Source organism: Rattus norvegicus, chromosome 7, assembly GCF_021556685.1.
Source record: "Rattus norvegicus strain SHRSP/BbbUtx chromosome 7, alternate assembly SHRSP_T2T, whole genome shotgun sequence".
NCBI lineage: Eukaryota > Metazoa > Chordata > Mammalia > Rodentia > Muridae > Rattus > Rattus norvegicus.
This window is the reverse complement of record NC_141540.1, coordinates 17,770,183-17,789,196: the sequence shown is the minus strand read 5'-3', so window position 1 is coordinate 17,789,196 and position 19,014 is coordinate 17,770,183. Positions and strand designations below refer to the sequence as shown.

General features: G+C 38.4%; 1 protein-coding gene across 1 annotated transcript; it reads left to right on the top strand.

Annotated features, from left to right (window-relative positions):
* Positions 1-17,152: 17,152 nt before the first annotated feature.
* Or10h28 (olfactory receptor family 10 subfamily H member 28) lies at positions 17,153-18,103 on the top strand. Its single transcript, NM_001447220.1, is given in 1 exon segment — positions 17,153-18,103. A coding segment is annotated over 1 exon segment (951 nt).
* Positions 18,104-19,014: the final 911 nt, after the last annotated feature.

Below are 19,014 nucleotides of genomic sequence, written 5' to 3'. Positions count from 1 at the left end.
GTCTGGACACGGGATCAGAAGAGGGACCTGACATGTAAATTCCAGGATGATGCAGGTGAAATAAACTGAACCTTCTGTAAGGCTGATATATTGATATCAGTTCTATTGATATAGAACACCAGGAATTGGAAAGGGTTTAGACTGTTACAAGTCCATTACGTTGGGGGAGTTTTTACCTGACCTAACAACTATATGACTACTGTGAAAATCATTTGGAATATGCAATAGAACAGTAGTTTCCTTTGGAATGTACAGACCACTAATTTTGTAACCATCCAAAAAGACAAGAACACTATTAGAAGGCCTACTCAAGACCTTTCCTCCTTGATAACCTGTCCACCTAATGTTTCCACCAAGGCAAGAAAATTAAAATACTCCAACAAGGATACAATTGCTCAATGTGAGAGGTACATGTATCTGTTTGTGTAGTTACATTGTAGCAATAGTATACAAAAGATGCAAGAGGTATGAAAGGGAACTCTTAGAGTTCTTCAAAAGAAAAAAAGGGGGGGGGGTTCTATACCCGAGAAAGCCTAGTTCACAAGTGCAAACATCCCCAAGACTCCGAATCATAGTAGCTGCTGTCAGAGACCCCCAGAGTCATTATTGATGAGTCAGAGACACTATTCCAACAGTATAACTCTTAGAGGTCCTTAGGACATCTCTCGTTTCTTCTATCATGAAATCTTTCTTTCAATATTTTAATATTCATAAGAGGAACCGTGTAATCCCCATTCATATTAATGTTTTACCTAAAGAAAGCTACCACATACTTTCACTCATATGTGGAAACAACAATCTGGAAACAAAAACAAAAAAAAAAGACAAAACAAAAGTAGTAGAGGGACTATTAAAGAAGAACATGAGGATTTCAGAGGCTACAAGAAAGAGAGGAAATAATAAAGCAGTCATTGGGAGGTCAGATATGATCAATCCATAATATATATCACATATATATGTGACAATATGTCACAAGGAAAGCCATGAATAGGTTTAAAAATATGGATTAATAATTTGGCTAATTAGATTTTGAGGAATTTTTAATTTTTTCTCTCTGTGTGTGTGCGTGTGTGTGTGTGCGTGTGTGTGTGTATGTGTGTGTGACAAGATCCTACTGTGTGTATACCCTACCTGGACGGGAACTTAGTATGTGAATCAAACTGTCTTCCTACTTGTGAAGATTGTCTTGTTTCAAATCCCAAGGGATTGGACTATAGTTATGCAGCACCATATCTAGCCTGGAGTACACAGCTCACCAGAAACAGAGGAGAGAACTGGGTCCTGAAAGTTGTTCTGATATCCAAACACTCAAAGTGACACACATGCACGATTGCACACACACACACACACACACACACACACACACACACACACACACGCTCTCTCTCTCTCTCTCTCTCTCTCACACACACACACACACACACACACTCAAACACACACAAAAAAATGCAACAATCCTAAAATATACTATCTACAGTCTACGCCAATGAAAGTATAAATTATCAAATCCTGAAAGAAAAGTTTGATAAATTACTATATCCAGAAAAACCAATGAAAAGAAGAAATTATAAATGCAATGTTTAACACCTGTTGTGGATGCTTAATGGAACAAATTAAAAGTGTTTGGCACCTAAGTAGTTCCTAACGCACTACTTACAGAAGGAATAAAAATACTGAGTATCAAGGTCTGTAATGTGCATGTATGAAACCCTCACAGTGGAATGCATTGTTCTACAGGGTTTATACATGATAATGAAAAGGAAAACTAACATTTTAAAGATTTATTAAGACTAATAATATAAACTTTCTGACACATCTTATCAGAACAAATGATTAGTAATAGGTCTGATTTTCATGCCTATAATAACAGTATTCAGGAAGATGAGAAATGAAGATGCTAAGCCTGGCCATTCCAAATTGAAGGATCTCAGTGTTGGAATGTCCTAATATTGTTAAAATGTGGTGAAACATTTATTGCTGTAAGACCTTTTACAGTGACTCATTATGCAAAAACTTTCCTCCGTGCAAAAATTATTAAAACATTTTTATTGTTTTAAACAATTTTAATTAATAATTTAATTATTAATAAAAACATTTTTATTGAAAAATGTTTTCATACACATACACATACACATATTCTGATCATTTTATCAAGTCATCTTTTGGTTTTTAATGTAAGTTGGATAACAAGGAAATACTACTTTTATATTTATGTTGAAATGAATCCTCAACAAATTAAGGATATTCAACTCTTCCAAGTTCTACAACGTCTGATTCAATTGTGTTCACTATAGCACAAATACTTGTCAAAAAGCCTAAAATTAGGAGTGTTGCACAACCTTATGTGATTCTATTGTGCCCTTCAGACCTTCTGATGAATAGTCACTCCTTTTAGGTTTGCAAATTCTTGAAGAACAAAGGTCAACACCCTATTTTTCTTTGGGAGTGTGTCTTTCTAAGTAGTCAAGCTGACTTCAAACATGGCAGCCTCCTGGCACTGCTTCTGAAATATTATAACATTTCATGAGTCAAGACACTGATCGCCAACAATTCTCTTGACTAATCATAAAAAAGCAGTAATACTTTTCTCATTTTTGACAGAACTCAAGTGACTGAGAGAGATTGTAAATATGGATATAGTCATCAGTGTGTAGAAGCTAGTAACATTCTAGAACACATTGTTATTGAAGGCATATCTCCTACAATAGCAGTACATGAAAACAGTTTGTATAATAGAAACACCATTGGCTATTTATCCTCAGATGTGCACTTCAAAGTTAAAAATTAAGTGAAAGCAAATGGGTATCACAGAGATGTGGGAAAGGATTTGTAATCTTTCACTCATTCTGTCTTTTTTGCATCCTCTCCTATAACATGTTGCTTTATCCTCAATGACTCCGACATGACCTATTTCTTGGTAAACACCTGTGGCCAAATTCACCCAAGAGAAGTCTACCCATGGGATCTTACTTTCTTGAATGAAATCACTGTGACTGTCTGGAGAAGAAAATATGCAAATATACTCTGTGGGATTTATTTTGTGAGCTTGTAAATGTTATAGCTCTGAGGGAAAAGGTTCCCCAATTGGGAGTGTTGAAGCTCTGAAGAGAAAGTTATCCTGATAGTCAGGAGTCAAGGAAGAGCACAAAGTCACACTGCACAACAAACCTTACTGGGACTTACGGGGATAGACACAAAAGGGTGGCTGCTGCCCACGTTCAGGGTTGTGAGAAGCAGCATGAATCTGAACAAGAGACAGGGTTGCTTGAGGAGTTTTCCAGGGTGGAGATTTCCAGGGTAAAGACTGGTAGGACTTAAAGCCCTGACCTTGGAAGCAACTTGGTGATTTAGGGTGGGGGCAGCAGGGGGTGGAGTTTGGAGTTCAAGTATTGGTGGTATTTTGGGCTCAGGGAATGATTGCTTTTCAAACTCAGGATTGTTGGGGTCTGGTGTGTTTTCAAACCTGAAGAGCTCAGACTTTTTACCCTACAAAGCCCAAAGTAAGAAAATTCTCCAGAATTCTCCAAGGAAGTGTAGGGACTCATTAGAAAGCTCTCCTCTGTAGTGAGCCATAGTGGATTTGGGCCTGGCCATTTTGTGACTGTTTAGCTCAAGGTGGCTACGTGACTCTGGGCTGCATGGCCACAGAGGTTCAACCTTGAAATGACTGCCATACAGACATGAGATTGTTGAACTAAAGCCTCTCCCAGGAAGACCCTGGGAGCAATGACAGGATGTTTCAGCCTGAGCAAAACACCGGATGTCCCTGAGCAGATTCCTGAGAAGGGTTCGACCTTTTCAAAGAACATGTCCCCGGAAGGCTGTTGCCTCTTTGTCATAGGAGGATATCCTGCAGTGTAGTGATTCACCTTATATCCTTGGGCACTTCCCAAACTCCCCCACCCTAAGCTTCAGTTCCCGCTTCTATTCCTGCCTCAGAGCTTTAAATGCTGTACATTTCTCTCAATAAATGAGACCTTGACAACAGAACTTTTGCTTGGTCTCCTTCTTCTCTTCACCCCCATTTTGGCCCACGGGTAGAAAGCCTCTTCGGGACCCTGAATAACTGGGTACCCGCTGGCAGGGACACTCCTCCACTTGAGGCCCCAGGGAGTTGGGAGGCCTAGCACTGGGGTGGGGGATGACAAGTGGAGGGAACATCCTCTTGGCGACAGGGGGTTGGTGGAATGGGTTGAGAAACTGTGGGAGGGCGGACCCATGGAGAGGTAATGACAGGACTGTAAAAGAATAAAAGTAATAATAATAAAAATTAACCTCATTCATTAACAACACAGACATGCACGCACACAAACCCATGAGTTGTTTATATACCAACAGGCATGTAACACTGTGGATTCCAGCTCCCTCAGACTTACAGCATGGCAGATGCTTGTTAATATGCTGTTCTCTGGGATTCTTACCTCCTGGTTTCTGCATACTTCAACCCTTGTCTGCACCTCTTTTCTGCTTAGCTTGAGAGAATACCATTCACACTGCGATGGGAAGGCAGGGATTCCTAGGTTTCTCTCTAGTCATACTTTCTCCCCAGGAGAGTAAACCAATGAATCTGAGAATGCCACCCTGTAATGTAAAACTTCAGCACAGGTAAGAGACTTTTTATATTTATGCCTTTTCAGCATTCAGGATTTACATGTCCTAGGGTGAGCATGGATTCAACCATATTCGTTTCCTTTGTTTTCTACTAGGTATTTCCTTTCTTTCTCTCCCAGATTTCTTCTTTAATTTTAATCTTCTGGTTGATTTTGGTTGACTCCGTTTTACCTCTCAAATAGACACAGAGAATTTCTTTTTAATTTAATTTCCATATTTGATATTCACATTTCATCTCCCTTTCTCTGCTGAGTCTGTTACTCCTCAACATGAATACATTCCATGTTAGCCCTAGAAGGCTGGCAAAGCACTTCGTAGAATTCTCCAAGTTAGGTTTTGCTTCTGTGAGAAAAAGATGATGCCATTGAGAGCAGTGACTTCAGAATCCCTCACCAAGTTCTAACGTAACAAGTGTTGCCTGTGTCACCTTCCTCTGATTTTGGAGCAGGAATGTCAGAATTAGGATTTAGATATCGTCTCGGCTTCATATTTTGATTCCCAGAAAATTTCACCATTTTAAATTGTTTTGTACATATACTTCCAACATGATTGTTTCGTGGATTATTATGGCCCGAACATATTAGCTGCAGGGTGTCCAGGGAAAGGTGTTACTTGGCCACTTTCAAATATGCAAGATTAAGAGATAGTAGCACACGATCTGCTTCAATTTCCTTGGTTAAACTAAGAAAAAAATCATGTCTTTTCATTAAAAAAAAGTGTATTTTGTTCCATGCAAGCATCCACATAGCTACAGGGAATCTGTGTATTAAGGTTGTGAAATGGCATATAGCTTGCACTTAATTCTGAACACAAACATTGAAAATGAAAATACATTATCGAGATCTAGGCTGGGAATCAAGGGATGACAGCTTGCTAAACAAAACACAGAAATGAGGCGGATTGATTGAATGTGACATCACTGCGCTTTTGCTAACACTTTGGTACGGCGCTGAGTTAACAGGTCAAGGATAGTGGAAGATTAAAATACTCAACCATGAAACATCATTAGTCAGGACACCTTGACAGAGAGAAATCATGCCCAGAAAAATGCAAACTTGACTATTAGATGAAATTTTTAATATTGAACTCTTTTTGCCTTGGGAGTTGTGGTAGTTTGAATAAGAACAGCCCTATAGCCTCATATACTTTAATGCTTAGGATTCAGGGAGTGACACTTCTTGAAAAAGATTAGGAGATATGGCCTTGTTGGAAGAAGTGTGTCACTGGGAATGGGCTTTGAGGTTTCAAAAGCCCAAGCCAGCCCAGTGTCTGGCTTGTCCTGCTTCCTGTGGATTGAGATGAGGAAGTCTCAGGTACTTCTCCAGCACCACATCTGCCTGTATGCCACCATGCCTCGCACCATGATGACAATGAAATAAAGCTTGAAAACTATAAGTGAGCCCCAATTAAATATTTTGTTTCATAAGTGTTGAAGACCAGCTCTGACAACATGTTCACTGATCCAAGGAGTGGATGTGGGGTCAGTGATGATATAAAGCAGACACACAATTACACACTCTTGGTGGATGGAACAAGCTCCAATGGGGCAAGTTCAAACAACTTTATAGACAGAGAGACAGACAGACATATTTGATAGATGGAACATAGCTCCAACAACTTCATATATATACAAACAGATGAATAGATGGACAGACGGATAGTTGCATGGATGGGTGGGTGGATGGATGGATAGATGGATGAATGGATGGATAGATGGATGAATGGACAAACATATACACAAAACTCCAACCACTTTACATACACATGTTTGGTGGACAGAGCAAAACTTCAACAAGCATGCTCTAACAAGATTTATTTTTTTCTCTCACAACTTATATATCCTAGCAAAATCTTTCAAGCTGTATAGAATAATAAAATCATAGAATTATAGAATAGTATAATCATAAAACATGTTATAATCATAAAAGGAAGCAAATACATTTACGAGGTAGAAATTGTTTTCTTACTTTGAAAGATTAAGATGTTTCTCTTATACAACCCATTTTATAAATATATGATTTTATACAAAATGGAGACTATGATGGCACATATATCTCAAGATTACAAAGTTTCAACCATGCTGTTGATTAAATTCTTTCCATAAGTGAGAGCAAGTACATAAACATTTTTAAGAGGGCTTTTTGTCTCTCTAATTGATTTTTTCACATGCTGATTCTGTGTGCCTAAGTATAACCATCACAATTTCTCTGTCTACAGAAGATCAGTTGTGGGGCTAACATATCTCATTGCACTGATTTTTGTTTTCACGTTTGTTTATTTTTTATTAAAAATATTTTTCATACAATAAGTTTTGATCATTTCCCCACTCTTCAATTCTTTCCAGATCCTCCCTCCTAATTCAACTTTATGTTCTTGAAGGACCCTAGGAGCTTTTGCCAGCCTTACACCCTCCACCTTAGATCAAGACTAGGCCAAGTACCAGCTTCCCGACTCAGGTCTAGGCTAGGCCGAGTTCCATTCTTCACTTACAGTTCTCAGGAGGAGCAGGAACATTTTTGAAAAACCACAGAATGTACTGACTGAGAGTCACCTGTCCCTCTGGTCCCAGATAGAGTTTGAATGCATGTCATGTGCTTGCTAGTCAATAGGTTCAAAGGTCAATGAGGGGAAACCCTGATGTGCTGGAAAAATAAACCTCTTGCATTTGCCTCAAACTCTGTTCTCTTGTCTCACTTGGGGGGTCCCCCAGCACTTAGGACTCACTTTGAGCCTTACATTCTCTCTCTCTCTCTGTCTCTCTCTCTGTCTCTCTCTGTCTCTCTCTGTCTCTGTCTCTCTCTCTCTCTTTCTCTCTGTCTCTCTCTCTTTCTCTCTCTCTCTCTTGCTATCTATCTATCTATCTATCTCTCGCTATCTATTTATCTCTCTATCTCTCTCTCAAAAAAAACCACACACAAAACAAATGAAAATCAAAAGAAACAAAAGAATAATAAGACCCCCCAAAATGCCAAATAAGCCAAACTAAAACAAAGTGCACATGAAAATATCATTAACTTAATTTTGCATTGGGTATCTGCTACTGAGAATTATAGGACCTGCCCTTAAATGTGATTGAAATACCCAGTGAGACTCCTGGAGAAAACTGATTCCTCTTTGCCAGTGGGTATCAGTTACAGGAAGCTTCTTGGTTGAGGTAGGACCCTGTGTTTACTTCTTCTTAGTGCTAGGACCCAATCTGCTTTGAACAGTGCAAGTCTTGTGTGTGGTACCATAATCTGTGCTGTATGAACATTAGATTTGTTGTGTCTGGAAGACACTGTTTCCTTGGAATGATCTTCTGTCTCTTATACTCTTCCTGACTCATCTTCTGCATGGACATCTGAGCCTTGAAAGGAGTGGTTTGATGAAAACATCTAACTGAACACTGAATGTTGCAAAGTCTATCACTCTCTGCATATTGCCTAGTTGTGGGTGTTTGTGTAAATTCCTGTCTATTGCAAGAAGAAATTTGTCTGATGTAGGCTGACTGAGGCACTCACTATAGTGGTCACTAGAAGTCATCTTGGTTGCTCTGTTCCTTTAGCAGCCTTTCAACTCAAAACAAAAACCCATGTCCAGACAGATTCACAGAAGACTCTAACCACACTTTCAAAAAAATATACAATCAATACTTCTTAAATTATGTGTGGAAAGCTTTGGAGACTGCTTCTAGGAATTTGGCAGGAATTTGACATTGGGCTGGGAGAAGGAAGTAGACTTGAGATGAATACAGCTGTGGAATGTGTTCTTTGTATCTTGATGGGTCTTGTTAAAACCCAGAATACAGTAATTATGGCACCTTTGTGCTTTCTCTGTTCCTTAACTACTCTATTTATGCCTTGTTTCTTGATTACTTTGTTTATTTATGCCTTAAGACTAACCACATTCTTTGTAACTTGAATGATATAAAAGCAGACTAGAAAAAAACAAAACAAAACAAAAAACAAACCTGCTTCAGCTTCAGACTGGCTGGGGTTGTGTGATAGTGTTGTCTAATTCTTTTCAATCCTTACTTCCTCCCCAGAGACTCTGTTGACTGACAGAGCTGGCTTGGTCAATTATGTTTTTAAAATATAGAAACAAAAGAAACATTCAAACTAGTCTAATATAAAAACACGATGAAGACAAAAAAAGATTAAATTTCAGGCCAATACCCTCACTGAACACACAGTAAAATATCTCCAACAAGTTATTTACAGACTCAGTGTATGCATATGTCAAAAGATTATCCACCATGATGAAGCGGAGTTTATGCCCAAGATGCAAGGATGAGTCAATATATACAAGTTAATAAATGAAATAAATCCTATAAATGAACTTAAAGTAAAAAAAATGTCATGATCACCTTAATGGATGTAGATGCCTTCATGATAAAAAAAAATTCTAGCTGGAAAAGACATTGAAAAAAATCTCAACACACTGAGATCTGTATACAACAATTGCACAGCCAACATCATCCAAAATAAGGAAACCACAGAAACAGTTCCATTAGAATCAGGAACATGGCAGGGTTGCTCGCTGTACTGCCTCTTTTCCAGTACAGTGCTCACAGCACTTCCTGTGCAGTGTTTATAGCACTTCCTGGAGCAATAAGGCAAGAATGGGAAATTAAAGGGAAACAAAAGGGAAAAGAAGCAAACTATTCCTATCCCTACGTGCAGATGGTGCTATAAAAGATCCTGAAAAATTCATGAGAAAGCTTCTAGAACTGATAAACAAATTTCATTAATGTACCAGACACCAACTTACAAAAAGCCATATATATACAATGAGCATGCTGAAAAGGAGATCGCAAATGCACTCTCATTCATAATCACCTTAAAAAGGCCTAGGACTAAACCTAATGAGGGACATGAACGTCCACCTCTACAATAAAAATTTTAATATCTCAAGAAAAAAATTGAGAAAGACACTAGGAAGTAGAAAGATCTGCTCTCATGGATTATCACTACTAATATTGTGAAAATGATCATTCTTCCAAACACTATTCACAGATTCAATGCAATCCCAATCAAAATACCCATAATACTTTTACAGAAATAGAAAAAAATCTTAAAATGTATATGGAACTAGTCACAAACAACCCCCAAATAAACAAAACTATCCTGAGGGGTGGAAGTGAAGCATTCCAGATTTCAAGATGAACTACAGAACTATAGCACTGAAAAAACACATTAATGACTGGCACGAAAAAAGGGAAATGTACACCAATGAAGGAAAACAGAAGACACACACCATCGTAGGTTGACAATGAAACACAAAAACAAAAGCATACACTGGTGGAAACATAGCATCTTCAAGAAATGGTACTGGGAAAATTGGATGTTTACATGTAGAAGAATGAAATTAGACCTGTGTCTATCACACTGCAGGAAAATTACCTCCAAATGAATAAATGACCTCAATCTGAAACCTGAAATGTTAAAAGTGGTAGAAGAAAATATAAGCAGTACTCTACTGGATAGAGGTGTAGGAAAGTGTTTTCTAAACAGGACTCCATTTCACTAGGGATTAAAACCAACAATCGACAAGTAGGAACTCATAAAACTAAAACACTTCTGTACACATAAGGAAACAATCAAGTGAAGAGAAATGCCACATAATGGTAGAGACTCTTTGCCAGCTACATATTTGACAGAGGATTAATATCCACAATACATGAGGGTTTAGGAAACGGGTCAAGAAAAACAAAGGACGCATTTTAAAAATGGTCTTTGGAGATTTGAACAGGCAGTTCTTAAAATGAGAAATAAAGATGAAACATGTAAATAAACCCATCATCCTTGACAATTAAGGATTGTAATTCTTTTAAAGTGGAGATTTTATCTTACTCCAGGAAGAATGGCTAAGGTCAGCAAAACAACTGACAACAAATGCTGGAGAGGACTGGGAGAAGGAAAAGTTGCATTAACTGTTGGTGGGATTGCAAACCGGTGCAGACACCACAGATACAAGTGTGCAGAATGCTCAAAAAGTTAAGAATGAATCTACCATTTGACCCAACCATACTACTCCTCAGCATATGCCCAAATGACTTGACATGCTATTCCATAGCTACGTGCTCAGCTGTGTTTACTGCTGCTATACTCACAGCGCCTTGGAAATTGACACAACCTAAATGACTTTCAGCTAATAAACAGGCAATAAAAAATGTGGTAGAGAAAATAATGGGCTATTATTCAACTGTAAAGAAAAATAAAACAATGAACTTTGCAGTTAAATGAATAGCTCCAGAAAATATTACATTGCAGAGATAAAGCAGATCCAGAAAGACAAATGTAGCATTTTCTCTCTCAGCTGTGGTTCCTATGTCAAATCTTCTCATGTGAGTATATAACCTGAAGTAACCACAGAAACCAAGACTATAAAAACTGACCAAGGGGATGGAGATGAGTGCTTCAAGTAGGAAGAGCAGGATACAAGTGAAGTGAAGTGGGAAGTGGGAAAATGGGGGACGTTTACTGAGGAGAGGGAGTGAGGTCAATACAAAAGAAGAGAAGGAAAGATAAATAATGCTATGGATGATTGAAAGGGCTATAGGAAATCATTGTCTATTTACTTAGAATTATAAAACACATATAAGTAAACACCCTATATACCTAAGGCTGGAGAAGAACTCCTGAAGAGAGGTGGAAAGACTATAACAGAAATTCAGGAAGTTTGCTGTAAGTTTGTATCAACTACAGAAGACAAAGAAGCTATGCCTATGATACGTCAACAATATGGCTACCTAAATAAGACTTGAACAATGTCAGTGCCCACAGGAAAGCTAACATGGAAAGGGGAAATCTCAAGGATCCGCTCCTAGACAAAGGACAACAGGCAACCTAACACTTGTGCGAGAGAATACCAAGTGGTTATTCTTGAAATCACATACATACAAGCAGCACTAATGAACTCAGGAAGTTTTATTTATATATTTATGCATTATATTTGCAACAATAATTACAGGACATAAATTTGAGAGGAACCAAGATGGAGATATGATAGTATTTGTAGGAGGGAATAGGGGGATCATGTAATTATATTTAAATTCTTAAAATGCAAAAAATAAACAATAAATAAATCATAATCATTAATTAAGAAGATGGGTGATATGATATATTGTGACTAAGATCACGTTCACAGGACTGTTTAATATATTGGTAAATCCTTGTGGTCTTAAAAAATTAAATATTGTTACTCTTACTGTGCTAAATTTATAAATTAAAATTTATTGAAATATAGTATACAAGGTGTTTCAAACATTTGCTCTGGAGTGTAGAAGATAGTCAACCAATGTGGACAGTCTTCCATTTATTTTAGTTTTTTTTATTATATCCTTAAGGCTCATCACTTGTGTTAGATTGACTTTCATCACTAGAAAAATGGAGTGAAAGTGACCAATGAGAGATTGGGCTGTTTGGTGTGACCAAAAAATGCTGAAGGGATATAATGTCCAGGAAAAGGCATGCTTCTACACAGTGCTTCAAACTGCCTTGATATTTGGAAGCCTTTAAACTGCCTTTACCACAGAATACAGTTGTAGCTTTCCACTCTCGTCACCCCCCTCCCCACTGCCCTTGTCCCCCAGCTCCTGTCTTCCCTGTGACACTATCTTGACCAGAAAGAACTGAAGTCATCTGTCTCAAAAGATTATCTCTCTAAAGATTAGGCATGCTTCATTCTTGGCAGATGCTGAACATTCTCTGAGGAGAGAGAGGTGGCAGGGAATTTTTGTTATGTGTTGGAAGGAGTCAAGACTTCTGGTCCCTGAAGGCCTGTTGAGGTCCTTTTATATTCCCAGATGCTGAATGAAAGTGTTTTGGCTGGATTCTGATGAGTCCTGTGGGAATGGCTTGTAGGAAAGCATAACATGGAGAAGGGACAGAGAATCACTTCAAAATACTCTATGTGCTTGCCACTAAATCTTCCTGTGGAGTTCACATTACCATTCCAGGCAAGAGAAGCTCCTTTGCTGTCAAACCTCACAGAGCACTCGCCCAGGTAACAAGGATCCAGGTGACCGGATAAAAAGGCTCAACAGTATTAATTTCTGTAGACTGGCCTAGCCTGGTATTGGTGTGTAGGACTAGACAGAAGGGAGTCTTACTGCTCCAAGGCTGCCTGGAGTGTTTGCCCAGAGTGCCTTATCATCCAATCTCTTGGGTGCTCACTTCAAGGCTAAAGGCCTTCAGTAAGTGGTGATACTGCTCTAGTGAATATGTCTGGAAAGAGAGACAGAGACAGAAAGGAAGATAGAGATTTACTGGCATATTGTGGGTGGAAGTCAAGAATGTTGTCATACCTCATACAATGCACAAGACATCTTCCACATAAGAAAGTACCAGCCTCAAATACTCCCAGTGATGTTGAGAAATCCTGCTGCATGTATCTGGCTGCCACAGTTGTGCCTTGCTACAGCATTGGGCCACACAGAATAGTTCCAAACTCATGATTCCAGCATCCCCAAACACAGTGATGTTCCAGAGTTTACCATGGTTTTGCTTTATTCCTTCATTACACTGTTGTGTGTATTTCTAAGTCCTAGCAGTGATTCCCTGTCTACTTCCTTTCCATCTTGCCCGCCTTCTCTACACTTATGAACAAGCAGGCACTAAAGCAAGCCCCCTTACTGAAATGAATACCACAGAAAACATGCTGCTGTACGCTCACCCACAGGCCGGTTTGAAAACTATTACAGACACCTGGGAGATGTTTACTGGATGACGTATCATATCATGACCCTGTGTAAATTTTTAAATTTTATTTTGCTTTCCACTGATTTCTCGTGTGTGTGTGCATATGCATGTGTGTGTGTGTGTGTGTGTGTGTGTGTGTGCGCGCGCGCACACACACACACACACGTGCTAGGGTTGGGGACCACAAGGCATGCCATGGAGGTGTATCTGGAGGTCAAAGGACTCTCACTCTACCAGTGGTTCTCAGAGATCAAACTCCAGTTATTAGGCTTGGCTGTAAGTGCCTTTACCTTTCAGCAATCATATGCTTAATATAAATATAAATTTCCTCTTTTTACACTCCCAGCAGCATTTCTGAGGATTTTCCATACCTCTAAGCCCAGCCAACATGGGACACTTTCTGCTTTATGGAATTTTGCTCCAGACAGTTAATTCAGTGCCTGACTTCATTTGCTTTTGTTCTTAATTCCTACCAATATTCCCTTTCTTCTGGTGCCATTTAAGCCCATTCTATTTATATTCCTGCTCAGTTTTGCATCAAAAATTTTTTTAATTTTTTCCATATATGTTTATCTTGTCAATTTTAGACAATGTAATTAATTTCCATTAATTTTTCCACTATTTTCCATCTATTTGCTGACATACCTGAGCTATCTTGTCAACCAGAGCCCTATAATGTGATGATTGTCTGATGTTGGAATTTCACATATTTTAGTCTTTCACAGCCTAAGACAGCAAACTCATTCTCCTAAACTTTGTACTTAATACCTTAATAGTTACTTTTCATACCTTTAATCTCTCTGGATTCCAATTTATCATGGGATTGGACGCAAATGAGATTCGCACAGCTTCATTGAAGGCATTTTCCTAATACAAATGACTAAACAATCTACATCTTTCTCTTCATATGGAATGCCAAGTTTTGTTTTAAAATCTTATGTTTAGTTTTGAATAATTTAATATTTTTAAATCTTCTAACGAGTTTAAATCGCCTTCATGGTGTTTCAACATTGCACTTTAAAAATTGATGATGGCACAGTGTGGGAAAGGACTCAGGAACTCCTATCCCTCGTTGAAGAGCACGTGAGAGCTGATGGCTGCTGGAAAGGGAGACTCAGTTTTCTTTAAGGGTGTCAGGTCTATCCATGATCAACATCACTTAGTGATCAGTATATGGGAACACAATCTGAAATCGGTAGATTATGTTGAAAACATAAGGACATCATGAAGTTGCGAGGAAGAGAGGTGGGGAGTGATTCTACAGTGAGTTAGGGGAAGAGATGGGAGTAGGACATTATCAAAATATATTATGATTACATGTGTGCATGTATGCATAAAATTGTCAAAGAATACAAATATTATATTTTAAAACTTATTATGTAAAATATATTGTATAAGAAAATATATTTTCAATACAAGAAAATAAATTATTTTGACTATATAATTGTCCCTGAAACTGGCTCTGTTTCTGTTTCAGATAATTTGTTTAGTATCAGTCTTTTTTTTCCTGGAGCAATTTGGTAAGATTTTTTAAAGATCATATTTTATATCTGAATCACTGAGATTTCAAATAAAATTTCACTGTGGAGGTGATTTGCAGAGCTGATATCAAATAAGATCATTCACTTATAACTGTAAACTTTGGATATTTAAATTACCTTTTATACTTTTATTAACACAACATTTTCTTCTTTGTAAGTATTACAGTATTTTGGTAAACCAATGTATATTGTATAGACAATGTTTTAAAATATCATGAACATCTACTGGATATCTTTAAACCATATCATTGTCTTCATGGGTTCTTTCGAATGACACATAGGAGGTCATTTTTCAATTAATTAATATATTTCTACAGACAGAATAAAAAACAGAAGTATATGTATGTGTGACATTTAACCCAGACATATTATATAATTATGAAAATATTAAATAATTTAAAACATTCTCCATTTAAACTTCTAATATCTTCTTTAAAAGATATTATTTTTATTTTTTATGAGTACACTGTAGCTGTCATCAAACACACCAGAAGAGGGCATCAGATCTCATTACAGATGGTTGTGAGCCACCATGTGGTTGCTGGGAATTGAACTCAGGACCTCTGGAAGAGCAGTCAGTGCTCTTAACCACTGAGCCATCTCTCCAGCCCCTAATATGATTTTTTTTTAAAAAAAGAGCTGTTGTTAAACCAACTGAGAAGGCTCTTAGGATCTTCAATTTTTATTGAATGTTAAAACAAAAAGCAAAATCTGAGAACTGGTGTTCTTTTGTGGGTTTGTTTGTTTATTTATTTGTTTGTTTGTTTGTTTGACACAGGATTTCTCTGTGTAGCCCTGGCTGTCCTGGAACTCACTCTGTAAACAAGGCTGGTCTTAAACTCACAGAGATCCAATTATACGTACATGCACACACACACACACACACACACACACACACACACACACACACACACACAATTATTTTGCTAAGGGACATTGTTTACTTTTATCTAAATGATATAGTTGAAGGGAGATTCTTGATGTAAGGAGTGCTGTTTCTTTCCGATCAATCTCTTTTGTAGCACCTGTTGCCTTTGATTGTACTAACTGGTTATATTGATTATCTTACCATTCCTAAATTTGTCTCTTCCCTCATAATCCACATCTAGCTTACTTATTTACATGGAAAAGGATAGCCATGACAGTGAGTATCTCAACCCTAAAATAATTCATTTCTTCATACACTCTCATATAAGTCAATTTTATGTTGTGTGTGCTCAATGGAGATTTTGTGTTTTGGAGTCACGATACAAAATTAACTTTTGTTTTATTTTGTATCTTAAAGCAAAGTGAATGTAGATTTATGAACAAATGTGAGAAAGAATTCCTGAGAGTAGCAGGAACTTCAAGAGAAGAATACCCTGCTACATTTTTTTAAAATGTGTTTGCATCAGGATTAAAATAATGATATTGTGTTTCTATTTAATTGATTGAAGTGATGAACCCCAAGACAGGGTTCCTGACACTGAATCATCCTTGTCATTTAAGAGTCAAACCAATACCACTTGACCACAAAAACCTTAAGTATGCCCTGTTTATTAACTAGAGCATATACTTTTATTTTTCCATACCCATTCTTATTTAGAGTTACTTCATTATTTTAAGTGTGTGTGTGTGTGTGTGTGTGTGTGTGCACGCGTGTGTGTGAGCATGTGCCTGTGCCTGTGTGTGTGTGTGCGCGCGCGCGTGCGTGCGTGCAGGGACCCACCATAGCCAGAGAAATTGTCAGACCCCTGGAGTTCCGTGCAGTTGTGACTGCCCAATGTAGGTGCTGAGAATTCAACTCTGGTTCTCTGCAAAAGCAGTATGTGATCTCTCTCTCCAGCCCATCTCTCCAGCTCCAACCCATAAACATACTTTTTTGTTTGTTGGTAGGTTGGTCGGTTTGGTTGGTTTGGTTTGGTTTTTTGAGACAGGGTTCCCCTATGTAGCCCTGGCTGTTCTGGAACTCACTTTATAGAATGAGCTGTCCTCTAATTCAGAGGTGCACTTGCCTCTGTCTCCCAAGTGTTGGGATTCAAGGAATGCACCACAACAACTGACAGCCCATAAGCATTCTTACATGGATTTAGGAGATTGAATTAACATGATGAAATCATCTAGGAAGCATTATCTTTTCTATACTTTAGAATAATACTAAGTGACTGGTTTTTCAAAAATTACTAGGACTCATTTGTAAACTCACTGGGGTCACAATCTTAGGGAAAATGAGAAATGTCCACTGAGTTTGTCAAACACAAAGCCTTTAAGATTGCTGCTGCTCTGTTCTGGAGCTGTGTTTTCATTGATGTATTTCTGATCTCATCAGCCTCAGAAACCATGCCTGGTCAGAACTACAGCACCATCTCAGAATTTATCCTCTTTGGCTTCTCAGCCTTCCCACACCAGATGCTCCCTGCTCTCTTCCTGCTGTACTTGCTGATGTATTTGTTCACACTCCTGGGGAACCTGTTCATCATGGCTGCTATCTGGACAGAACACAGACTCCACACACCCATGTACCTCTTCCTGTGTGCCCTCTCCATCTCAGAAATTCTCTTCACTGTCGTCATCACGCCACGCATGCTGTCTGACTTGCTGTCCACCCATCGATCCATCACATTTATAGCTTGTGCTAACCAATTGTTTTTCTCCTTCACATTTGGCTACACTCACTCCTTCCTGCTCGTGGTCATGGGTTATGACCGCTATGTAGCCATCTGCCGCCCCCTGCATTACCATGTGCTCATGAGCATCCAAGGCTGTGCTCGTCTTGTGGCCTGGTCTTGGGCTGGAGGCTCACTCATTGGGATGACATTGACAATAGTAATTTTCCAACTTACCTTCTGTGACTCTAATGTGATCCATCACTTTCTCTGTCATGTGTTTTCCCTCTTAAAGTTGGCCTGTGGGGAAGGGACAGCCTTTGTTACTATTGCAGTGATCCTCGTGTGTGTCACACCCCTCATAGGATGCCTGGTCTTCATTGTCCTCTCTTATATATTTATTGTGGCTGCCATCTTGAGAATCCCCTCTACTGAGGGCCGGCACAAGACATTCTCCACATGTGCATCCCATCTCACTGTGGTGATTGTGCACTATGGCTTTGCCTCCCTTATTTACCTCAAGTCCAGGGGACTCCACTCACTCTACACTGATACGCTCATGTCCACCACCTATACGGTCTTCACCCCCTTCCTTAGTCCAATTATCTTCAGCCTCAGGAATAAGGAGCTGAAAAATGCTATAAATAAAAGCTTCTACAGGAATATCTGCCAAAAAAGTTTCTAAGCGTCAATTCTCTTGTTCTGAAATACGATAGAAGGGTGAGATTTTCCTAGAAATCTTTTTTTTCCTAGAAATCTTTAAACGATGAACTCATGTAAGTCTGTGTTTGATCCATGCTAGTGATTTTTTCCCACATTTCTTCCTTAATCTCAGGAAGCTGTGTTCCTCTGTTTGTGATCTTGTGTGATTGTATCCTTCCAAGTACCTTCATTGTAATCATGTCATGCATGCATGGTATTTGTTATATTTTATGAGCACTTAAAATTTCCATTTTTAGGTATATTGTACACTTCTACTTAGTTCCTTAATTTTTAGCAGATATTCTTGAAGTACAATATATGTACCCCCCTATCTGTGTCAGTTGCCCCTGCTCATAGGCCCTGAGTTCTTAATTCTTCGATTACAAGTAAAGGTTTATATTTTATATTGTGCTTCAGATAAACCAATTGACAATATCTGAAGAAAAGCAGTTCTTGTGGGGGAACTTGTATCTGATTCTTAAGGCAGTGGTGTATAAATTTAGGAGGACAAGGAACTATGACATACATATATTTGGTCATGTACATGATTCAGATTAAATGAACGAATGCAAATATAACCTATGGCTACCTCACCACTAACATAGAAAAAACAGTGTTTAAAGCTACCATGTCAGTTCTTCATGCTCTTGTGATAGAAATATAATAAAGTAGGTGGCTTATAAACAGCATTTCATTTTCACAGTTCAGGAGGTTAGGAAATGCAAGGCTGTGAAGACAGCGGATTAAATATGCAGTGAAAGATACCGTCGTGGTTTATATTCAGTGACCTTTACTTGTGTCTTCACTTTAAAAAATGGGTAAATAGTCTGATTTTAGTTAAAAATTGTGTATGTGCATGATGTGTGGAGGGGTCTATGTGTCATAGCATCCTTG